Source organism: Caenorhabditis briggsae, assembly GCF_000004555.2.
Source record: "Caenorhabditis briggsae complete genome, chrV, whole genome shotgun sequence".
Taxonomy (NCBI): Eukaryota; Metazoa; Nematoda; class Chromadorea; order Rhabditida; family Rhabditidae; genus Caenorhabditis; species Caenorhabditis briggsae.
In genome coordinates, this window is record NC_013488.2 from 1,509,102 (window position 1) to 1,533,254 (window position 24,153).

At 37.8% G+C, this 24,153-nt stretch overlaps 9 protein-coding genes and 1 non-coding gene across 10 annotated transcripts; 4 read left to right on the forward strand and 6 right to left on the reverse strand.

The window, feature by feature from the left end:
* Positions 1 to 159: 159 nt before the first annotated feature.
* CBG25145 lies at positions 160 to 1,301 on the reverse strand (the record flags this gene model as incomplete). Its single annotated transcript, XM_002635361.1, has 4 exons — positions 160 to 414; positions 464 to 703; positions 749 to 939; positions 989 to 1,301. 4 exons carry the CDS (start codon positions 1,299 to 1,301, stop codon positions 160 to 162), a joined length of 999 nt encoding a protein of 332 aa, XP_002635407.1.
* A 177-nt stretch (positions 1,302 to 1,478) lies between these two features.
* On the reverse strand, positions 1,479 to 2,973 carry CBG00803 (the record flags this gene model as incomplete). Its single annotated transcript, XM_002635362.1, has 4 exons — positions 1,479 to 1,742; positions 1,925 to 2,164; positions 2,208 to 2,398; positions 2,658 to 2,973. The coding sequence occupies 4 exons, from the start codon at positions 2,971 to 2,973 to the stop codon at positions 1,479 to 1,481; spliced, it is 1,011 nt and encodes a 336-aa protein (XP_002635408.1).
* A 420-nt stretch (positions 2,974 to 3,393) lies between these two features.
* Positions 3,394 to 4,547, reverse strand: Cbr-srh-229 (the record flags this gene model as incomplete). Its single annotated transcript, XM_002635363.1, has 4 exons — positions 3,394 to 3,657; positions 3,702 to 3,941; positions 3,989 to 4,179; positions 4,232 to 4,547. 4 exons carry the CDS (start codon positions 4,545 to 4,547, stop codon positions 3,394 to 3,396), a joined length of 1,011 nt encoding a protein of 336 aa, XP_002635409.1.
* A 325-nt stretch (positions 4,548 to 4,872) lies between these two features.
* On the reverse strand, positions 4,873 to 4,945 carry CBG28221. Its single transcript has one exon. It is a non-coding gene (tRNA).
* Positions 4,946 to 5,506: 561 nt separating this feature from the next.
* CBG00805 lies at positions 5,507 to 6,399 on the reverse strand (the record flags this gene model as incomplete). Its single annotated transcript, XM_002635364.1, has 2 exons — positions 5,507 to 5,557; positions 6,214 to 6,399. 2 exons carry the CDS (start codon positions 6,397 to 6,399, stop codon positions 5,507 to 5,509), a joined length of 237 nt encoding a protein of 78 aa, XP_002635410.1.
* Positions 6,400 to 7,133: 734 nt separating this feature from the next.
* On the forward strand, positions 7,134 to 11,426 carry Cbr-nhr-171 (the record flags this gene model as incomplete). The annotated part of the gene is made up of 6 exons (XM_045236637.1): positions 7,134 to 7,229; positions 7,423 to 7,770; positions 7,889 to 7,904; positions 10,546 to 10,649; positions 10,694 to 10,946; positions 11,164 to 11,426. 6 exons carry the CDS (start codon positions 7,134 to 7,136, stop codon positions 11,424 to 11,426), a joined length of 1,080 nt encoding a protein of 359 aa, XP_045091666.1.
* A 1,404-nt stretch (positions 11,427 to 12,830) lies between these two features.
* On the forward strand, positions 12,831 to 14,540 carry Cbr-srb-18 (the record flags this gene model as incomplete). The annotated part of the gene is made up of 5 exons (XM_045236638.1): positions 12,831 to 12,959; positions 13,020 to 13,211; positions 13,256 to 13,404; positions 14,140 to 14,326; positions 14,376 to 14,540. The coding sequence occupies 5 exons, from the start codon at positions 12,831 to 12,833 to the stop codon at positions 14,538 to 14,540; spliced, it is 822 nt and encodes a 273-aa protein (XP_045091667.1).
* Positions 14,541 to 15,181: 641 nt separating this feature from the next.
* Positions 15,182 to 15,541, forward strand: CBG00808 (the record flags this gene model as incomplete). Its single annotated transcript, XM_002635367.1, has 1 exon — positions 15,182 to 15,541. One exon carries the CDS (start codon positions 15,182 to 15,184, stop codon positions 15,539 to 15,541), a length of 360 nt encoding a protein of 119 aa, XP_002635413.1.
* A 546-nt stretch (positions 15,542 to 16,087) lies between these two features.
* Cbr-srb-19 lies at positions 16,088 to 18,915 on the reverse strand (the record flags this gene model as incomplete). Its single annotated transcript, XM_002635368.2, has 5 exons — positions 16,088 to 16,252; positions 16,297 to 16,483; positions 17,274 to 17,470; positions 17,520 to 17,741; positions 18,559 to 18,915. 5 exons carry the CDS (start codon positions 18,913 to 18,915, stop codon positions 16,088 to 16,090), a joined length of 1,128 nt encoding a protein of 375 aa, XP_002635414.2.
* Positions 18,916 to 20,790: 1,875 nt separating this feature from the next.
* Positions 20,791 to 21,144, forward strand: CBG00810 (the record flags this gene model as incomplete). Its single annotated transcript, XM_002635369.2, has 2 exons — positions 20,791 to 20,962; positions 21,008 to 21,144. The coding sequence occupies 2 exons, from the start codon at positions 20,791 to 20,793 to the stop codon at positions 21,142 to 21,144; spliced, it is 309 nt and encodes a 102-aa protein (XP_002635415.2).
* Between the last annotated feature and the right edge of the window lie 3,009 nt (positions 21,145 to 24,153).

Sequence of the window (24,153 nt, forward strand, 5' to 3'; positions counted from 1 at the left end):
AATGGCCTATTAGGAATAAATTTAATAATGTGAGATTGAAAAGAAAACTAGGAGAAAATCACCTGCGGTTTTGTTAGGTTTTGTTAATCATGTAGGTTTCATAAGGGTTTATTAGATGATCAATCAACAAAGTTTCAGAAAATCGCCTTTTTGACCATCTCAAGAATGCATAGTCGTTGGAGCCACACTGATTTTTTTAGAGTTCTGCCTACACATCATCAACCAATAAAAATTATCAACAGTGGCTTCTCGATAAGGCTGATGCACAAAAATCATGGTCAACGTAGAGCAAACCCCATGGAGACCAAATAAAATCATTGAAAAACGATTCAAAGAAGTGTTGTAATAATTTAGATATGTTGCCAGAGCCAGGTATTCCACAGGGATACTTATCAGTAAGCATGGACTGATAGTCTGAAATTTTTTTGTCTTATCCGACGACAAACTGGAAGTTTTGATCTACTTGTATGATAAGAGCTATCACTAGTTTCTTTCTCATTTTCAAGGTCTTTAGAGATGCCGTGGATTCCTTCTTGCGACTTTTTCTAATCAATTTGATAATGATTATAAAGAATAATGGAATTGATTGACCGACAGCAAGGACATAAAAAACAAAGCAACAGTATAGAGGGAAATCTTTGCCAGCAGACAATATAAACACTTTTCGACTAGCGTAGGCTTGCTGAAGGTTGCAAGGAAGAATCTGAAAGTGTTTATTTTGGAATTAGACTCTATAACTAGTGCTAACTTCTTGGATTTTTACAAATTCCTGATTTTGATCAGGGAGCACAAAGTATGGTGGTATGAAATATGTTATAGCTGCAAAATAATTCACTAGCATCATCGGTTTTCTCATCAAACACCATATGGGGTTATTATCCGCACCGAACAATACATGGTAACGATTTTCATGGATACTCCAAATCGAAATTGTAACCACTGGAAAATTAGGATGTTTGACAGCCCAAAATTTTTACAGAAAACTCACGACCGATCAATGTTATCACTAGGTATACTTCGAGTTCTGGAAAGTCAATAACGCCAAGTGCGATTCCCGAAAAGGTCGGATGGAAAATATATGGGATTGATAGAAAACAAATACTCAAGTCTAATAGAACATTCCAAAAATGGCAGTTCAACATTAGCCATTTTACAGAAGTCATTTGAGAAGGAGTCTTGAAGAAAATACAGTATGTTCCATAGACATGAATTGGTGTCATAAAAATTGTGAGGATGTGAAAAATAAAGGTGTAGATTTCAGGATCAGAAATTTCACCAGATTGGGGTATGCAGTCTTCCATCGTTTAGTGAGAAAAAAGGTGAAAATGGTGAATTTGCCGGAGAAAAAAAAACAAACACCTGCATCATTATTAACCAGGTAGATTTGAGGACTTTGGTTAGTTGTGGATTTCTGATCTAATCAGAGAACAAGTAGGAGAAAAATGAATGAGATAAAAAAAGATTATGAAATTAGCGTTTCAATACTTTATCATACGATTTGTAAAGTTGACAGTAAAATTTTTAGAATCAAAATTTGCATTTCTTTTCGAACAGCAACATAAGTAAACAGTGGCATCTCTGTAGGGCTTGTGAATCAGAACCATAACAATAGTGGCAACGATTCCATGGGAGGATCCAATAAGGACGCATAAATTTGTAAGAAGTTGATTATGATAGGTGAGGCGGAGTGTTGCAAGAACGTATGTGATGGGGACAGCGATGAGTAGTAAGGGTACGGTAGACTGAAAATTGGAAAGGTTACTGTAGTTTTAGAGCATTCGAACTAATTTCAGTTTGTTCCAAAGTTTTTCGAAAATTCGTTCAAACGTAACAAGAATCACAACCTGTATGAGAGTTTCTATACATATCAATTACAGTAGCCGAGATTATTGAAGACAAAAAAAATACAAGATAATAAATTTACCTGCAAACACAGAGCTATCACAAATTTCGTTTGTAACCCATGGGTTCTATTAGACATCAATGACATTTTTCTCTTGTTCCGATGTACGAGTTTGAAGAAAACTATGAAGAAAAAAGTCGCTATTTCTATGAACAACAATATCGCTTCAATTGTAAGACTGAAGAATGTGAAGTTCAAATCAATGGCTCCCACAAATATTCTTCTGTCATCGATGGAATGTTCTGGAGTGCATGGAAGTTTCTAGAACGAAAAAAGTTTATTGGGTTTTGCTATTATGTCTTACTGTTTTAATTATCTCAAATGCTGAAATCTGGTCCGGACAGAACAAATAGTTGGGTGCAATAAAAGTCACTGCTATTAAATAGTTCAAGCTTAAGAAATAGTCTCGAGTTTTGTTCCACCAATGATTCTCGTTTTGGGCGAATAGAATGTAGTATCGGTTTTCATAAATACTCAGGATTGATGTGCAGAGCACTGGAAACATTTTTTGCGGAAAATTTGTAACCGTTTTACTGTATTAGCTATAATACAAAGCACCTATACGTGCACTTTGAGCTCAATTATCTCGGTTCCTGAGTGAGATATTAAAAATCTATTAACTGATAAAATGTTGGTGATATCATGATAATTAATCTATCAGTTTGCACTTTTTTAAAATATCTCTCACAAGAACCAAGACAATTGAGCTCAAAATGCAGGCATACGGTGGGTTTCTATTAGAGGTGCTACTCACATGCCGCTAGTGACATTTCAATATAAATTTGTAACATTGGCATATTCATTTGACCTAATGCGTACCCAGAGAATGTTGGAAACAAGAAATAAGGGATTGACACAAAGCTCAAACTCAAGTCCAATAGAGCACCAAGGCAATGGGACCAGAGTAATAATTTTTTGACTGATTTCATAGTGTTTGAAGTTTTGAACAAAATACACCAAGTTCCATAAAAGTGGATAGGGATAGCGATAATTGTCATTATATGGCACGCGATTTTAAATTTATCTGGGTCAGCTAAAAGTTGAGCGTTGACAGAGCATAAGTTACTCATAATTATAAGTCAATGAGTGCTGAATTTCGGGGAAATGGGAGGTTGTGATCATGGTTTTCACCTGACTATCAAAATGCATCTAATCAAAAGTTTATTAGGGAAAAAATCGTTATTGCTAGGGAAGAAAATTATGAGAGCAGACATCATGCACCTGTCAGAGGTGCACGTTTTGTTCTTGGTTTGATCTTTTTAAAAATTTGACCCAGGCAAGGCTTGAACCTGCAATCTTCTGATTAGAAGTCAGACGCTTTATCCATTAGGCCAGTGCTGATTGTTCTTTTGCCAACTTGAACCATCAAGAGACGGTGACTTAGAGACAGAGGCAAAGGTTCAAAGGTTGCCTCTGAACTGTTGTCATCGAGAATTGGTCCGGAATTTTAAGGATATTGGATTCTTTCAGGTTGATTCATTAACCTCATCTTAAACTTTTATTATTCCATCTGACTGACGTCCGCTTGTTGTCTTCAAGTTTCGCCGTTTACAACGAAAACAAAAATATAAGTTATTCCATGTGGCCTCCCTATACGGCTGATGAACGAGAACCATTACAATAGTGGAAAATAAGCCATGAGACGATGCTAGCATAACACAAACATTTGATAAGTTTTGATTGCGATAGGTCAATTGCATGGTAACGAGAACATACAGAACTGGTGTTAAGAGGAAAGTTATCGGTATGGAAGACTGAAAATTTCTCAAAAATAATCGAACATGGATCATTGGCAAACCTTGGCAAATAGAGCTTTTATAAAATTTTTCTGGAGTTTTTTTGTTTTTACTGATAGTTGGCTGCAGTTTTGACCATCTCGACTTTTTAATTTCGAAATTGTTATCACCAGGAATACAACTATTTCACATGCCAATAATAATGCTTCCAATGATAGACCAATGTACGGCAATAGAGAATCCGTGAATGCCACGTATATTCGACGGTCTCCAATAGCAGACTCAGGACTACATGGTAAAACCTGTAAACATTTAAATGAACGTTTACAAATTTCACAAAGAAAATAACTGTTGCTAGATTTTGGAAACCAATTTCCTGGTCCGGATCAAGAAAATACATCGGCGCAATGAATATGACCGCGAGAAAATAATTAAAAGCAATAAATGGTTTTCTGATACGACACCACGAGGGGTTCTCCCTATATCCGTATAACACAAAGAACCGATTTTCGTATATTCCAAGAATTGAAGTTACCACAACTGAAATATGATGATCAACAGAGGTTTTCCCCTGAAACCTTTGAAGACTTACACGCCGTGACTATCAAACAGATGTACACCTCCCACCGTGGTTGGTCAAAAATTCCTAAAGCATATCCAGAAAAACTCAGTAACAACATATAGGGAATTGAAATGAAACTAAACAATAAATCAAGCTGAGCGCTGAGAAAATGCGACCAGAGCAATAAGTACTTCACTGATCGCATAAGGGCAGAAGTCTTGAATATTATACACCATGCTCCATAGATATGAATTGGAATCTCGATACATGTCAGTATATGAAACACTAACTTATAGACTTCCGGGTCACCCAAGTATTGAGAGCTGGCAACGCAATAATCGGTCATTTGTTTGTTGAAAAAAAAACGAATTATCGAAAAAAGAAAGGTGAGGACAAAATTGCTCTTATTGCCACGGGCTAAGTGGATGAATGTCACCTGCTGATTAATATGGGCGATGTTTGGGTTTTTCATTCTCTAGATTGTTCATGGAGAATTTTCTAAGGCCAACATTTTTCATCTGCAAACAAGAAATCGAAGAGTGTTTGAATGCTTCTCCCAGGAAAATTTTTTTTAAGACCTTTGACTTCAGGAATCGAACCCTGATGACATGAGGGTGGTGGCAGGCGTTCTTCTTGACATGGGCAAGTAGCAAAAAATTTTAAAAAAGATTTGACCCAGGCAGGGCTCGAACCTGCAATCTTCTGATTAGAAGTCAGACGCCTTATCCATTAGGCCACAAGGCCACGAATGTTGCTTGTTCTATTTGCCTACTTGAAGCAAAAGGAGGCAGTGGCCTAGAAACATAGGCGAAAGTGTATATCGGTCAAAGTAATGTTCCCGGTGCCTCTAATATGGGATTCTTCGGTTGATTTCTGTGTAAACTTAAATTAAAAATCCCTACTTGTTTCATTGTTTCATCTGCCGTGTCATTGGTTCTTCGATCAAAAGTTAGTTGTGACCAATGTGGTCATCATTACTACAAACCTGCACGTATGCAACTTTTTTCGGAACATTAGCATAAAACATACGTAATGTTCCTTTCTGTTGTTAAAATTTGAAACTGATTTTTGAAAAAGGTCAGAACGAATGTATGTAGGTTGCTTGAGTCGTAATATCATTAATTATTAGTTTTTCTCACATAAATACAAAACAAGATCTGGCCAGCTGTTACGCAGAGATACGAAGATAATATGTACAGGTAAAACTGTGATGGCTCGGAGAAAACGATTACTAGCAGTTCTTTGGGCATGGAAAACGCTTGACAAAGAGACATATGAGACCCGAAAACAGTATTTCTGTCAGCTTCAGGAACAGTTGCATTGAATGCGTGATGGTGAGATCCAAACACCAGAGACCTGAAGTGGGATATATAAAATGAAGTAATTGTGAGAAATCATACCATGTCTTGCTGCAGCTATAGCAATTAAGAAAATTAGAACACTGAACCCTTGAGGTTCGTGTTCGAAGAATGGTGATCCCGGGATCCAGATTGTGGATACTGCTTACCAACGAAGAGCTGAACTATCATTCCCACTATGCCAGCTTATACTAAACCTATCCATATTCCCCATAATTGTATAGGATAGTGCCCCAATCATTCCTACCAAAGATCCAAATGATCGTAATAGTCCGATTGTAAAAATTGATAAGTCAGATGAGCTTTTAGCGTAGCCAACAGCTAAATTATCAAAACCCATCACTGTTTTGTAAAGTAATGACATTCCGAGAGAAGCCAAAAATGTTTTCTGGCTATAAAAAGTTTTCAGAACACCGTGTTTTGGAACTCCGACGGAGGACGATGAAGGTTTTGAACTTTCAAAATCCATGGTCCATGAAAGTTGTCTCTTGTACTGCAGAGACGCGTTAGATTGATATGTGAAATAGATAAAAACTGATTTGAGTGAAAGCAAAAAAGATAGCAAAAAAAAATCCATAACACATTGGAGATACCAAAGAAGGAGATGAGAGCCTGTAATGATACAGATCACCTTGTAGGGTCATTTCGACCTACTCCGATTCCAATTGGCGCCAACACATTGATCAATTGGTCCAGACTAGTTAGTGTTGCATTCTGTCGGCTCAACCGGCTTGAATCCAAAATTTTAACAATCCAGTCTCGAGACATTATCGATCTCTCCGCATTCAAAAATAGTCGATTAATTGCAGAAAAGCATATGGAACTGTGACCAAAGAACATTTTGGTATCAAAGAAGACCCTGAAATTTAGATTTTTGAAATTATATAGAGGTTTTGAATTAATATTTCATACCGATAAAGCAAATCACTGATAGAAACAAGTTGATATTATTGAACAACACAACAATGATAATAGCTGGAAAAACACGGTACCCTGTAGGGGGGCCCTTCTATTTTTCCGAGCCCCTCTCGGAGGGCCCTTCTATTTTTCCAAGTCCCTCTCGGAGGGCCCTTCTATTACGGAGGCCCTTCTAATACAGGTTTTACGGTTTTCAAACCTCTAACTATCTTTTCGTCTAGTTTGTGCGATATTTTTCATAGTCAAACACATGAATTAGTTGTTATTCAAGAACCACCCGTTTCCCGAAATCTTGAACCTTTCCCCCCCCCCCCCCCCGCACGCGGAACTAGAATCTTCGCGAAGAAACACCTACAGCGTCGTCTGATATATATTTTTCTTGACATTTGATAAGGGTACAGATATCGTCTATCCATTCCCGGGGGGACTCCTCTATCTGTACATCTCTTGCCCTCTAATAAGTGTCTCTGTGTTTTGTGGTCTCGTATCGGAGGACTACATCAGAACAGGTTCGTTTATTATCCTCTTGGAATAAGTTAGATTTTTTGAAAATACAAATCGACCAATGTTCAAATCTTGAGTAATATCACAAGATTGATAACAGTGTCAATATTTTCTCTCTTTTTTTTTCGAAAATTCGATCTTTCATCTTTAGTATGGCGACTCCTTCTCCCTCTACGTCCAATGACTCTTCAGATTTTGAAAAGATATGCACAATTTGTGGAAGACCAGCATTTGTCAGATACTATGGTGTGAGTGAAACCTGTAATAGAAGGACACTCCGAACTTGGAGCCTGTTCTTTTTGAGAGATATCAAAAAACTGGTAACTGATAAAATTTTGATGATATTATGATAAGTAATCCATCAGTTGACACATTCTTTATATCTTGCAAATGAATCGAGATAATTGAGCTCAAAGTGCATGTATAGGTTTATTTTTACAGGCAGTGGCATGTGGACCCTGCAAGATGTTCTTTCGGCGAATGGTAATTGAGAAGTTGACCTACAAATGCAAGAAAATTAAAATCTGCTATATAACAGAGCCGAAACCGTTGAAATGTAAATCTTGTCGGTTCAAAAGATGCGTAGAAGTCGGAATGAAACTTCCACCAACCAATTGTACCGTTTTGGAGCTGAAGAATAGGGAAGATGATGAATTGGTCAGACTTTTTGGGTTTCTGAAGATTCGGGATGATCAAAGAATGGAAACTTATATGAATTTTTATACAACTCAGAATCCAAGCCTTGAAGATATTCTAGATGGAGTGAAACCAGTGAAAATGGATGTTGAGGTGAGTTTTTTTTTTCAAAATACATGATTTTCAACTAATTTCCATAAGTTCGAAAAAATTCGAAAATTCGTTCGAACTAATTTTCAAAAACTTTTCGAATAGTTTTCAATTCTTCGAGAAATTGCTCGACAATGGTAACATGCCCTAGAAATGGCATATGCATCTGGTTTGTTTTCTAGGTCAGAAACACACCAGGTGCATGTTAGACCATTTCTGCATCATCAACTACGATGTCCTAGAAAACTCGACTTGCAAAAGTTAGGCCAGCATGTTAGAGAAGCCTAGAAAACACACCAAGTGAATATCAGATCATTTCTAGGCCATTTACCATGCTAGCCAAGAAAACTCAACTTGCAAAAGTTATGCCAATGGTCTGGAAAACACAATGGGTAAATATCAGGCCACTTCTTGGTCATTCAACATCATGGCCTAACTTTTTCAAGTTGAGTTTCCTAGGCCATCATGTTGAAACCTATGTTTTCTAGGTCATTTAACATGCTGGCCTAACTTTCCTAACATTAATTTCTAGATTTGATCCAGAAATGGTCTAACATGCACCTGGTGTGTTTCTGACCTAGGAAACACACAAGATGAATAACAAGTCATATTTAGGAAGTTTCTTATGGTGGCCTAGAAAACTCAACTTCCAAAAGTTAAGCCACCACATAGTTAATGGTCTAGAAAACACAACGGGTGAATACCAGGTCTTTATTAGGTCATTTACCATCAGTGTGTGCTATCGGTACGGTTTCGGTAAATTTAATTTCACCGGTAACTTACCAGTAATTTACCGGTAAAATACCGGTAAATTTTTACCGGTACATTACCGGTATTTCACCGGTAAAGTTACCGGTAATTTACCTGTAAATTTACCGAAAACTACCTGTAATTTCTAGGAAAACTTTCTGTTTTTTTTTTAAATTTGCAACCGCGACGATTTAGAACCGCGACGTTTTAAAACCGCGACATTCAAGCACCGCGACATTCTAGGACTGCGACAGTTTAGTACCGCGACATTTTAGAACTGCGACGTTTCAGGACCGAGACATTTAAGAACCGCGACGTTTCAGAACTGCGACATTTTAGAACAACGACATTTTAGAACTGCGAAGTTTCAGAACTACGACATTTTAGAACCGCGACGTTTCAGAACTGCGACATTTTATAACTGCGACGTTTTAAAACTACGACATTTTAGAACTGCGACGTTTCAGAACCGCGAAATTTTTGAACCGCGACGTTTCAGAACTGCGACATTTTAGAACTGCAACGTTTTAAAACTACGACATTTTAGAACTCCGATGTTTCAGAACCGCGACGTTTTAGAACTGACCATTTCGGAACTGTTGCAAAACTGTCAAAAAACTAGTGAAACAGCAGGAAAAAACATTCGTGTAGTCCTCGAGGAAAATAAAAATTTTACCGGTAATTTACCGGTATTTTACCGGTAAAATACCGGTAAATTTTCGGTAGTTTTCAAATTTACCGGTAGATTACCGGTAAATTACCGGTAAATTTTCGGTAGTTTTCAAATTTACCGGTAGGTTACCGGTAAATTACCGGTAAAATTACCAAAATAGCCGTTACCGGTAAGTGAAAATTAGAACACAGGTGATTCGCGAACAATCCGTTACGGATTCTCCGCCATTCGCTCGCGGATGAAATAGGAATCGTATACGGACCGTACGCGAATCCGTAACGGATCCGTTTCCGACTCATTCTTTGAAAACCCCCGCCACTCCTTTTTTCAGTTTCTCTTAATTTTTGCTGAGTTTTCATGATAGTTGTAGACTTAGTATTCGAAATTTTATTAAGAAAACATATAAGAAACAACAATCAAACGTACAACAAAGTTCGAGAAACTATGAAAATCCTTTTTTTGTTGAACGATCAGCCGGAACAAGAGCAATCTGAAAAAAAAGGGAAATTTTCCGAAAATGCAGCATACTGTTTACTTTTACATTTTTTTACTAGTTACATTTTTTGTTTTCCGGGTTTTGAAAATTGTCCAATTTCCAACGTTTTGGTCGGTAGATGTTTAGTAGATGTCCATCGCTGAAAATTTGAAAAGTCACTATTTCGAAAACTAATGTGGTTTGCACTTACCTTAAGCTAGCAACTTGCTTTCTGCAAAAGTGAGCATCAAATCAATATTTTTTGTTCCTTTTGCTCACGGAGAGGTTAAGTGATACCTATAAGAAACCCTATGTTTCGAAGAATTACTTTTGTGTTACAAACCTTTTTTCATCGTAGAATCGCCTTTCGAAAATTTTGATAGACAGAAATCGACTCAATTGCCGAGAAAAGTTGGAAAAAACGGCAAAAATAGATTAAAAATACAAAAAAAAGATGCAAAAATATGATGGAAGAGTTAAGAGAAAGCTAGTCCCTCACAACTCGGCCATCCGGAACGGATCCGTTCGCGACTGGGCATGGGAGCTATCTCTCGACCTCCAGCTGCATCCGTATCCGGTCCGTTCGCGAACTCCGTATCCTGTCCGATTGCGAATGTTGAAAAAACGGATCCGTTCGCGAACTCAGATTCGCGAAACTGCCCGTAACGGACCCGTTACGGATAGAAAACCTAGTCTACACCGAAACGGATCCGTTCGCATTTTACCTGTGAAGTCACACACTGTTTACCAAGGTGGCTTAGAAAAACCAAAATGAAAAATCTAGGTCTATCAAGTACGGGGGCCTAGAAAAATCCTGTTGAGAAAGTTAAGCCACTCTATTTCTTATCACTTTAATACCCATTAAATCATAAGTATTTAGAGATCGATGATAACTCCTGTGGAATGGTCATTCACGGCTATTTTAAGTGTGATAAACCACTTTCGAAGTTTCGACTTCAAGAACAGCTGGAGTCCAGAGATAAGGTTTTTGTTCTCTCAAACCATATTTTCATTTTTTTTTATTCCAGAAACTTATATTTCAATTTAACACATTCAAATCTAACATTCTCTGCGGTGCAGTTCGAGCTTGTAAAGAGCACAGAGAGAAAATGGTGACACCCAGTGGCCATGATATTTTTCCGGATATTCTGGTTACTAAATTCAATGCATCAGCGGAGCTACTCAACCGAATATGCTGTCAAGTTGTAGCAAGATTGATGGAGTTGAAAGTGACTGATGAGGAATTCGTTTTGCTCAATATCATATTCTTTTGTAATTCCGGTAAGGAATTTTAGATATAGTGATCACTCCAATCTTTGAGACTATGTAAATCACTCCCTGTAAAAGATATCAAGAAGTAGTCGATTGTCAAATCATTTTTGATGTTATGATAAACGTTTTATCAGTGGACTGTTTTTTGATACCCTTCACAGGAACCGAGATAATTTGGCTCAAAGTTAGGAGGGTCTATTAGAGCATTATCACGTTTGTTTTCCAGCTGATGCTCATTCCGATAAAGCCAAATCCATTCTTGCTGCTCGTCAAAGATTTTACGTGTCCGCTCTTTTCAAATATTGTCAATTGACCTACCAAAACAATGCTCCATCCCGTCTCAACGAACTTCTCTCCGTCTACCACATCGTCCAGAAGAATGCCTCGGAAATGCAATATATTGGAATAATGATCCACGGATTCATACCAAATTTTCCTATTCGAAAACTTGTATCTGATACCTACATGTTGAAATGGTTTGATAAATGATTATTTGATTTTGAAAACAAATTTAGTGTAGTTTGTAGTTTGTGATAAGTTCTGGAACTTTTCGAAAGCATTTTTGCAGAAATCTTGTGTCCAAGAAATATATGTAGTGCTCTGGTTCAATGGTGTGGAACAACATATTTGATTCTGATTTGGAATAGTTTTTTGCTGTAAATACGAAATTGATGTTGTGACGTTTGGATTTTGGAAATGTTGCAAAAAATATTAGGACCAGAATGATATTATTATCCAACATTTGCAGTTCTAATTGAAATGATGCGTTATACCGGAAATGTTCCAATAGAAGCCAACAGTATACGTGCATTTTGAGCTCAATTACCTCGGTTACTATGAGAGATATATAAAATTTGTCAATTATAAAATGTTTGTGACATTATGATAAGCAATTTATCAATTGCCAGATTTTTGACATTTTCAACAGGAACCGAGAAAATATGTCTCAAAGTTAAAACTTGGGGTTCGTTAGCTACATTGATCTTCTGGGCCTCTCTTGGACTTCTTGAACCACCCATGTTTCCAATAACTCTCTGCGTTTTCTGCCGTCACTAACTCATACGACCTGATTGAATTTCGAAACTTCTCAAAGTCCACGTAACCCGAATTCATTCAATTACCAATGAGTGAACCTTAAACTAATTAAATTTTCCCCCTTCACTGTTATGTCTCGGGTAGTATAGATTTAGACTTCTTGACTTATTTTTTCCAAGAATATGCTATATCCGGGTGGCCAAATAACAATTCAGTTTAATCATATAACTTGTCCTTGTTTTTCAATATTCTCTAGACGTACAGCTGAATTGGGGTACCATAAGAGTCAAAGATAATTGACACATAATACGCTTTCAGCTGTTTTTCCGGGCAGACAAGCTTTCTCATTTCTCGATTTTTTGTTTTCTTGGTTTTAGTTGAGGTTTTTCTTGTATTTTTTGGAATTTAAGTTACAGTTGAACCTGTAATAGAAGGGCCCCCACACCGTCAAGTTTGAGCTCACCTATCTCATATCATATGCAAGATAGCAAAATTTTGTCAACTAATAAAATATTAGTGACAATATGACAAGAATTTAGTAAGTTGACAACTTTTTGATATCTACCACAGGAACCGAGATAAATTGGCTCAAATTTAATAGTTAGGGTGCCCTTCTGTTACAGGTTTCAAGGTAATAGGTTGATTTCTTCATCTTGACTAATTCTTTGAAAATCTAAACATTCTTTGAACTTCACGTCATCTAAAATTCAAAATTTTGTGTTCTCGATCATTATATTTAACACCCCCTCTTCATCCCAAAAATATGAACACATTGTTGTTATTTTCACCCTCACTTGTTTTTCGTAATTCCCCGTTTTCTCAATATACTCACAAATACTAGTCCCTCATGTTCAGGCTATGACACCAATGGAAACGTTCGAAGCAGGTTTGTGTACTGTAATTCCTACTGTATTTGAAAAGTGCGAAAATGATTGGATATCAAAAAATGGGACTTGCTACCAGGATTCGTGTTGTATGAGTTTCGAAGTGAGCTAATTTTTAAAGTCAGCTTCCTAAGACCCATTTTTGGAGCTCCTAATTTTCCAGACCGCTACATCTTGGTATTACCGAATGGCACAATTTTCCCATGTGGTTTTCAGCGGAATTGGCATAGTTATCATTATCACGTATCTTATCAGTTATCGACCAAGACATATCTTACCTGAAAATGTCAGAGTACTGGTTGATATCATGCTCTTACTGATTTTTGCTCACTCTATAGATATGATTTTGTTACATGTAAGTTTTATTTTCAGGTCCAATTAGAACAAAAAAACTTTCAGCTTTACCATATTATACGATCCTTGCAAGTGTCTCCATCAGATCCTTGCTTGATAAGAGAGAAAGTTTCGTTTTGTGCTCCATTTCGGTACACTTATGCTTTCTGCTCAATGGCACTGGCTATATGCACATACTGCATTTATATCGATAGGTTGGCATGTGCATTTTATAAGCAGTACTCCAAGAATCAAAGGTTCATATTAATAGCTCAATTGGTTCAATTGGTAAGGTAATTTTATTTGTCTTCCTGTAACTGAATTTTTTTCATAGGTCGTTTTTTCAACCTCCATAGTCATCTGGGTCTACCGAAATGAGGAACCGGATACCTATCTCTTATCCTGTTTGAATGTTCCAGTAGCATCTGTAATGGATATGACTAAAGCTACAGTAGCCATATTTCCCATCAACTTTGTGTGTTTTTTTCTGTCAATTGGGTTGTTCAGGCATTTTAAGAGGAAGGAAGAGGGGTGAGCTTTGAACATAATAAATACATGCTCAATTGTCTCGGTTCCTGTAACATATATCAAAAATTGTCAACTGATAAAATATTGATCATATTATGATGAACAATTCATCAATTGACAAGTTTCTGATATCTATCATGGGAACCCAGATTATTGAGCTGCGAGGTCGCACACTACTGACCGACTTTTGAACGCAACCCCAGTGATGTTCTTTCAAGGTAAATTATCTCAATTCCTGTAAGAGATATCAAAAAATGTTCAACTGATAAAATTTTATTGTTAATATGATAAATAAATTATCAGTTGACAGGCTATTGATAGCTCTCATAGAAACCGAGAAAATTGAGTTCAAAGTGCACGTATTGGACGGACACTCCCTGAGTTTCCATAACTTTCCCTAACCATTTCTATTTGAGCTCCAGTAGTCGTTTCGACATCGTTCGACATTTCTCCGCTGCCATCGACGTTGAGTCATCTGAATTCCTTTACCGTACCACTGGCACCCAAGCAGCCATTATGGCACTATTTTCAGTTGCTTCCCTCGGAATGAGACTGGTCTATAATAGTCTTCCGAGACCAGTGGGCTTAACTATAGCCACACTTTCTTATGTATGGAACCTTCCAGAATGTTCCACATCACTACTTTTCAAACTTTCAGATCTTCAGTATATACAGTTTTGTGGTGCCTTGGGTTATTGTTCAATATGTACAGAGAACGTCGGAAAATCGGAAAAGCCGGATTTCGAGTCACGTCGGGATGAAATCCGTTGGAGCCGAAGGAGCAGAGAACTATTTTGGAATGATGAAGTCGCAATGGGAATAAATTTAGATTCTTAAAGGATATTTTTTGTTTTCTTCTTTTTTTTATGGAGAAGAATAAAATTTTATGCGAATGTTTCGAATGTGAGCAGAAGGCTAATTGGCCCCCTTCTTATTTGAGTTCATTTATCTCGGTTCCTGTGAAAGATATCAAAAAGTAGTCAACTAACAAAATGTTGCTAATATTACAATCAACATTTTGTCAGATGACTACTTTTTTTATATCTTTCACAAGAATCAAGATAAATCAGTTCAAACTTAAAATGTTAGAGTGTGGGGTCTATTCAACTTTGACAAAGTATATCTCGGTTACTGTGGAAGATATCAAAAAGGTTTCAAGAACAAAATTGTTTGCCTTAAGATAATCAACATTTCCTTTGTTAAACATTTTTTGATATCTCAAATAGGAAACGAGATAATTAGACTTAAAGGGACACACTTTTTTACAGGAGTATCGGAAATTTTGAAAGTGATAATTCAATTGTTTTTTGAACATGACGAAAGTATCTATTTGATCATAAGAGAAATCCACGTGGCAAGAAACAATTCAAAAAATTTAAATTATCCACAAAAAAAGTGACGTAAAAACCCACGACCCTCGGTGGCCCATTGACCTCAGGAAGAACACTATTAATGAAGAGAGAAATGGAGAGAAGAATCAGTTCTCGCCTTCTCTGGGGTCCAGAGAAGGTGGAGAGATCCGGGTCCTGGAGCCCGGATCCTGAAGCCCGGGTTTTGAAGCCCGGGTCCTGGAGCTCGGGTAATGGGACCTGGGTCATGGGGCCCAGGTCATGGAGCCCGGGTCCTGGAGCCTGGGTTCTGAAGCCCGGGTTCTGGAGCCCGGGTTCTGGAGCCCGGGTTCTGGAGCCCGGGTTCTGGAGTCTGGATCCTGGAGCCCGGGTTTTGAAGCCCGGGTCCTGGAGCTCGGGTAATGGGACCTGGGTCATGGGGCCCAGGTCATGGAGCCCGGGTCATGGAGCCCGGGTCTTGGAGCCCGGGCCCTAGAGCCCGGGTTTGGAGCCCAGGTTCCGGAGCCCGGGTCATGGGACCCGGATCATGGAGGAGGAACTGGATCAGGGGCAAGATGAAATGCTAGTGGAGAATCTAGAAACGTTGTTCCGAAGAAATCTGCTTTGAAATTCAAGATAATTTTTCTCAATTCCTGGAACTGAAATCAGACAATTCATGCAGTGCGATGACAGAATCATTTGAAGTGATTCCCGATGGTTCAGACTGAAAATAATGAAGTGAATCCTGGAGCCAGGAGCCAGGGTCAGCAAGAGCTGGAGATGGAGTTCGGAACCAGGATCAGCCAGGAGGATCTATAGTGTGACGTTCAAGATAACTGTCAATTCCTGAAACTGAGAGCAGACAATTCATGCACTTGAAGCATTGTTCAGACTGAAAATAAGAAAACATCGAAGTGATGGATCTTACCATTTCTTTTTGAAATAAATATTTTTGAAACAAATAAATTAACACTGTTTAATTTGAGAATATTTTTATGTATAATAAAAATTTTTAAAAAATTTATTGCAGTCTACATAAAAATCACTCCCATTGAGATTTCATCATTCCAAAATAATTATCGGCTCCTTCGGCTCCAACTGATTTCAATTTAACATGACTCCAAATCCTTGTCCTCCTGGTATCATCCCGTTTCCTGCCATAGTCAATCATAACGAATGGAATGACAAAACAGTATATGCTGAATACCTGAAAAAGACGAGATAATGATTATTTCGAAAAAATGCTCTTACATAAGAAAGAGTGGCAAAAGTCAAGTGCAGGGGTCTGGGTGTGTCCTCGTAGAAAAATCTCATGGATAGGGATAGTACTGGATAAATGACAATGAAAATGGCTTGACTGATAGTGACGATGTACAGGAATTCAGAAGACTCGACGTCAACGGCGGCAGTGAAGTGGCTGTTAAGTTCGAAGCGGGTTCTGTAAACAGTTGTTTTTGTAGGAACGGCACGCATTCTGACGTGACGGGGTACAGTAATTAGATTTTTTGTTGGTGGAAAATCGGCGACCGCCGATTGACCGCCGACCCAGCCGATCGACAGCCGACCGATCGGCCGGTCTGTTAAATTTCCCGGCCGAATGGAAGTCTTAGTGCCGCTTATATATGCCACATCATTAGACCCGCTCATCTTGAGCCACCGTAGCTCAGCCGGTAGCGCCGCCGCGCCTTCAATGCTTGTCCCACGAGTTCAACTTCTCGAGAGGCTTATATGAACAAAACTTCGACAGTTTTTTTTAATCTTCCCCCGCCTTTAAAGTATCCTTACAGAGTTCAAAATCATTCGAAACCAGGAAATCTGAAGTTCAACTTATCAAGTTTTTGTTTTGGCGTCAAACAGAAATAACACCCAATCTTGCTAATGTTATATTATACAAACGTCAACATGTTTTTTGTTCCCTCTAGGCACTCCAGGTTTCCAGGAACTCGTGAAGGCTACTAAGATCAAACATACGGGACTGAAGGTTCAATTAGGCTCTTCAAGTTATGATCTTTAAGTATTTCTTCAATTATCAATTCCTTAGCTGAACACAGATATAATAAGTATCTTCTGAAACGTTCATTTTCTAGAAAATTTGAAGTTCTACACTGTGATTTATGTCATTCCTTATGTCATGCAACCTACGCAAAACCTTTTTCCTTGAAGTTTTTTCTCCCCTTCTTTGGACCAAGTACCAATATTCCAGAAGATCAAACCCAACTTACACCTACCGATTCTCCTTTTTCTTGAAATGCCGAAACATTATCACTGATAGAAAACAACAAACAATATTGATAGGAAACACAGCGGCGGTGACAAAACTGAGATCTACCATTGAGTCAAGAGGGATGTTCAGGCAGGATAGGAGATATGAATCCGAGTCTTCCTCTCGATAAACCCAAACAATGATCCCAGCAGTCATAGAAATCTGAAAAAAATAAAAATAAGATTTTGCCATTTCAGAGACAGAGACTTACCCATTTCAGAACTAGCACGTACTGAATCACATCTTGATACTTTGAATAGTTATTATACAATGCACAGAAAAGCCTGTCAATGTAAAGACAATACTGACAGAATGCTAAACCCAATGTGCAGAATGAGAAGGTGTAGCGGAAAAGAGCACAGAAGGAGACTTGAACTCTCACGGAGCATGGGATGGTTGCGATGGCTTGGAAGGATTTGGAAATGTGGTAGACCTGAAACCATGTCTTGATGAAGTCAACCTTGACGTGGCGAAGTACATTGTTTAACGTTCACAAAGCGCGTTACTATCGTGCCATTTTATATTCCCTGAAACCTGTAATAGAAGGGCACCCAATCTATCAAGTTTGAGCTCAACTATCTCTGAAAAAATTTTTTTGATGCAAAACAACTAACGAACTGACAAAACATTTTTGGTATTATGATAAACAATTTATCAGTAGGCCATTTTTTATATCTTCGACAGAAACCGGGAGAAATCGGCTTAACGCTGAAAATTAAGGAACCCTTTATTTACAGGTTTTACGGTATCCCATCTTTCGGTCGCCTCTGCTTGCACCACTATAGCTCAACTGGGAGCGGCGCGGCACCTCCAGTGTTGGGTCCACAAGATCAACTTCTCGATGAGATTATACGAACGGAATTTGGGGAAAGTTATTTTTCTAAGGTCCCACATCCATTAAGGTTTTGATTTTTTAGTCCAACAAATATCGCTTTATTCGAAGTTGTTTTCCTTGTTGAAAAGGTTGAATTCCAAGTTAATATCTGGCTTCAAACTTTTTGAGCGTACTTTCAAACGTACTTTGGTTCACCGTAAATGCTCTAATAGAAACCAAGCCTATACGTTCACTTAAGTTCGATTATCTGGGTTCATTCTAAAGATATCGAAAATGTAACAAATGATAAGATATTGGTTATATCATGATAAACAATTTGTTAGTGAACCTCTTTTTGATATCGTTTAGAGGAACCAAGATGATTGTTTCAAAGTAGATTTAGATGGTCTAGCTGCTCCCTGTGTTCAAAACTCACATGTATCATAATCATGTCAATGGAGTGGGCAAACATCAAAAGCAACATAATGGAAACAAGAACCCTGACATTTGTAGGTAACATATGTTTCGATGCATATTTCAATACATAAATCGCAATTACTATTATCCCAAGACAGCTGAACACTACGTGAGATCCTTGAGCTATACGGTAGTGCCATGATGTTGCGGTCTCGAAGCTGGTACAACATGAGTCCTCGTAACATGTTCCAAGTTTTGATATCGTGTCATTTAGACAAACTTTTTTGATTGTGGAATTCACTGTGCATAAGTCAGAGGCGAAGAAATCTGATGCGGTTAGTGCTAAACTAGGTGGGGTAGCTAGAATAATAGACATGATTAAATAGATAAAGGAGGATTTGAATAAATAGAGAATTGTTGAAAACCTCAATCCAGATAGCATAAACAACAGAATGAACGTGATAATAATATCAAAATGTTTGGAGCACAAGATCGGGATAATAACTGGTTTCGAGAAACTTTTTCTTCTGAATTTCCAATTTCTTTAAAATGACTACTTTGAATGTCAGATGATATACTTTTTGCAGTTGGAGGAAAAAAACGAATTGTGAAAAAACACCTGGTTTGTGAGGTACGAAAATCGTTGATTCAGAATATAAAAGTCGAAAATTGAGTTATAGGCTGCAACACTGAAAATCAAGTTAATACTTTTTTCGGAATAGGGAACAGACATCAAAAAAATGGGAAGGTGGTCGATTGTTTCCAGTTCAAAGGAACGCCTGGAAAATATTTTCTTGGAAATTTTTTTGTCAAGAATTTTTGGACTGAGCCACAATAACAAGAGGGCAGTATAATCTGGTAGAGGAAGTAGAAAATACAAGGAGTTATTCTGTTCGGATATTTCAATTCTTGGATTCAATTTTTTTATCAGTGTTCCTCGATTTTTTTTCAAATTCAATATTTTGGCTCTATTTTGAAATTTCGGACTTTAAAAAATGTTGGCCCATTCAAAAAGTTTGTTTCTTTAAAAATTTTTCGGTTCCTAAAAGAAGCTTTGGCCCTTATAAAATTTTCATCATAAAAGAAAATTTGGTTCTCAAGAAATTGGGGTCCATACAAAAATGTTGGTCTATAAAAAAGTATCGGTGCTTGGAAAAAATAAGGTTTAACTAAATGTACTTTACTGGTGAGATACTTCGCATCAATGAATGTTTCAGAACTACAGTAAACACTCTAATAGTACCTACATATACTCTAACTTTGAGACAATTTATTTCGGTTCCAATGAGAGCTATCCAAAATCTGTCAACTGATAAAATATTGGTGATACTATAATAAACATTTTATCCGTTGATCACTTTTTGATACCTGTTACAGAAACCGAGATATATGGGCTCAAAAAGCAAGTATACCTTCTATTAGAGTGTTTACGGCAACTTTTTTACCCACCCTGAAGACTTCAGAACCCTTTTTTTCTCAGAAACTACAAACCATAGAAACTAAACTAAACTTCCAGGTGCATTTTTGTGACTTATGATGTTCATTTCTAATTTTAGTCATTCAGCTGAACCCTCTGTTAGGATCACCAGCGATTTTTGATTCCAATTCGTGTTGACTCATCCAAAGTTTCAAATCGCCCACAAATAATTGTTTGCGCATTTTTTTGATTTTCGATTATTACGAACAAGGGGATAAACCCGAATGATGTCCGCCAATTCGACTAGTTTTGCACTACTTAATCGGGCGGGGATCGAACGGTTTGAAGTGGAAAATTGTCAAACCTTTTAACTAGAGGATCCTTTTTCATTTTTCTCTTATATACAAAACTTCCTTTTACAGCAGAATGTTCTCAAAAGTCTTCTTATTTTTTATTCTGCTGACTATCTTAATTAATCTCGCATCTGCTGACTTTTGGTGCTTTTTTGGAGATTGGATGTGCAAAAATATTTCCTGTCGGGTGAGATTTAACAATTCCGGTTACTGTAGAGCTGATACATTTTTCAGAATTGCCAAATTGCTACTTGTATCACTGGAGACTGTGTCTGCACAATTTGTACCTGATTCGAATTTGAATTTGATTGTTTTTATCTATTTTTAATTTTGATTGTGCAAATAGTGAATCGGTATCAATGAATCTTTTATCTCCAGACATGTTTTGATTTCAATAATTGAACAACAATAATATTTTGATACAAGACTTGACTATAAAAGTCCAACGACTCCCCAACAAGTATTGAACTTTAATCTTAAAATGTTCAAGCTTTTTATTTCATTCTTCTTAGTCCTACTCGCTTTCTCCGCAGTGTCTGCATTCTCTGATGCTGACAATGCGATTGCTTGTTTCGGCAATTGCATCAAGAATACTGAGTCAGACAAAGAGGATGTGAAAGAATGCGCAAAAATGTGTGTTGGAGATGCTACAGGTATGAGCGTGAACAGAATCTGTATAAAATCTATAAAAATTTCAGATGATGCATCCAAAGCTTTCTTGGAATGTGAGTCGAAATGTGTGGATTCATTTTTCGAGAAGGGGAAAGATAACAGCAACGATTACTATATTGTGGCATGTAACACTGAGTGTGCGGATGCATTCAAGAGTGGATGAATAATTTTTTGTTTCGAGAATAAACTTTTCATTATTATCTTTTCTGGGAATAAAGATTTTAAAATTATCTCATTTGTTTACAGTACCGAAGTTGATTTTCTGCGATTATGATCATTTCCAGAATTCTGGATCTCTGCTGTCAAGATTCTGAAAAAGTTTGGAGGATGTAAAACAGACCTAGATTGAGAACTTTGCATTCACAGAAGTTTGGGGAATTCCTAGTTTTCCAGCTATTTGCCGATTGCTGAAAAGCACCCCTTTTGGCCTGTTTTTGTACTAAAATGTGAAAAACAGATGTCTTTCAGAAACCGCCAAATAGCTGAAAAATAAGAATTCTCAAAAAGCTCAGCAAATGCAAAGTTTTCAATTTGAGCCTGTTTTACACCCTTCAAAATTTTCCAAGTGGTCGGAAAGACAGCCGAGATCCAGATTTGTGAAAACAGTCAAAATCAAAGTTGGAACGGGCCGGCCCGCTTCCCACAGTTGAAAAAAATTCAAAACTATCAGGGTCTGTAGGAACCCGGGCCCGGTCCGCCGAAATTCTCGACAGGCCGACTCGCGGGCCAAGCTGGGCCGGGCCGTCCCGAGATGTTGCAACTATGGGCAAAATTGCTGAAAATCAGCTGAAAGATACGTTTTTGTAATATTATATTATTGACTGTATATTGTTTCACTCATCCTCAAAAATTGGTTTAAAAACAAAGCATGAAAGGATTCAGTTAACAATCTGAACTTTATGAATGGAATAATGAATGAGAATATTTTGTGGCAGTATGGTTTGTGAGTTGTGCAAAGTTGCACCAAAAACATTGAAATTCAAAATTGTCAGAGCTGCCATCCACCTTTCCATTGACGAGGACCATCTCAGGCGTCGCCGGTTACTTCTGGCCGGAGCTTGGTCAGACTCCGGCAAAGACATTGTGGGAAACCGACCAAGATCCGACAAACTACCGGCCAGCTTCTGAACTCTTAACAAGCAGCGCCTTCGAATTCCGGCCAAACTCCGACCATTGTCCGTCCCACTGCTGCCAGTGGTTTTGATAAATTTCAGAATTTAAATGTTTCAGCAATTTTATTTTCTTGTTTCGACAGATAAATAATAAAATATGGTGTTCAGATGGTCTTAAAATTTTCTTCAAAACTGAGATAAAGACATGAAACGTCTTAAACCGATCAGTGGAAGAATGAATAAAGCCTTAAAGAAATACATACAGTACTGGCCATAAAGAATGCGACAACTTGTTTTTTGAAGATAACTTTTTGAAAACTCAACTTTTCAATCCGAATTTTTGGTAAGATTTTTTCAGCACTATCAAAAACTTTTAGGCTAAGTTGGTTTTAATATTCTGCTACAATTTTTTTGAAAATTAATTTTTTTCGAAAATTCATGAAAATGACATTTTTTGAGATCTATACAAAGAAGCTCAAGAAACACCGGAGGTCAAAAACAAAATAAAGGTAACAATAAAAAGTGATTTAATATTTCGTTGGGTATCCTTTCGCATCGATAACAGCCTTGCATCTACGTGGCATCGACTCCAGGAGCGTCTGAACCACCGTCATCGGGATACTCTTCCAAGCAGCTTCGAGTTGAGCAAACTTTTGATTGGCATTGGATGCTCTGACTCCTTTGAGGCGGCGTTCCAGCTCCTCCCACATATGCTCGATGGGATTCAAGTCTGGAGATTGACTTGGCCATTCTAGGAGGTTCACACGGCGACGTCTGAACCAATTGGCGACATGACCCGAAGTATGCTTCGGGTCATTGTCCTGTTGGAACACCCACGATCGGCCCAAATTTGCTCTTGCCCATGGTCTCATTGTGTTCTCCAGGATGTCTTCGTACACATATCGATCCATGGTTCCAACGATTCTCTTCAATGGTCCCATAGAAGTGTCGGAGAAGCATCCCCAAACCATCACAGATCCACCTCCATGTTTCACAGTTGGACATTGGTACTGTGGAGCATACCTGGAGCCAATGGGACGTCGAATCCACTGAATACCATCAGTTCCGAACATATTGAACTTCGATTCATCGCTCCAGATGTGATTTGCCCACTCACGGGGGCCCCAGGACAAGTGCTGTTTAGCCCATTCAACGCGAGCTTTTCGGTTTTTCAAACTGACGAGTGGTTTTTTGACTGGTCTTCGTCCGTGCAGTCCAGCAACTTGCAAACGTCTTCTAATAGTTCTTCTCGATGGTACCGGTTCATTTGGAGACGTCACAGAAAGTTGAATATCCGTAGATGTGCGTCTAGGATCTTCTCGGCATGCGCGCAAAATGTTCCGATCCATATTTCTGGAAGTGGTTCGGGGTCTTCCTGGAGATTGGCGATGAACAACGCCATTCTAAATTGTTAAATTTAGTTGAGAAAGCTGATTGAAACCTCACATCATCTCGATTTTTCTTCAGAATACGGTAAATTTGGCTGGAAGAACAACTAAACTGAGTTGCAAGTATCTTCGGATGCGCGCCGAGTTCATGACCACGCACAATGCTTTTTCGCTCGTCCACAGAGAAGGATTTTTTCCCGAATGGTCTAACCATATCTGAAAAACAATAAAACAATAACTAAAACTAATTCCAATTAGTTGTCTTTCAACTTTATTTTAAAAAACCAAAAATCATGAAAAATATGCAAAATGAAAAAAAAAATGAAAACAATTGAAAAAAAATTTTGTTTGCAAGATGATGTAATTTCCAAGTACGCAAGTTTTCGTAACTTTCCAATGTGTCTACAGTAAAAAATTCGAGTTGAAAAGTTGAGTTTTCAAAAAGTTATCGTCAAAAAACAAGTTGTCGCATTCTTTATGGCCAGTACTGTATAACAAGTAGTGAATTTCAAAAGTTTTAATTTTCACATCAAAGTACTGAAATTTCAAAAAATTTTGTGAGCCACGTGAATCTTTTGAATCTCCCAAAAGATGGACGGTTAAGTTTTTGGGAGCAACGTGTTTTTTCAACAAATATAACAGAAATATTAAAGGTGGTGTTCGGTGAAATTT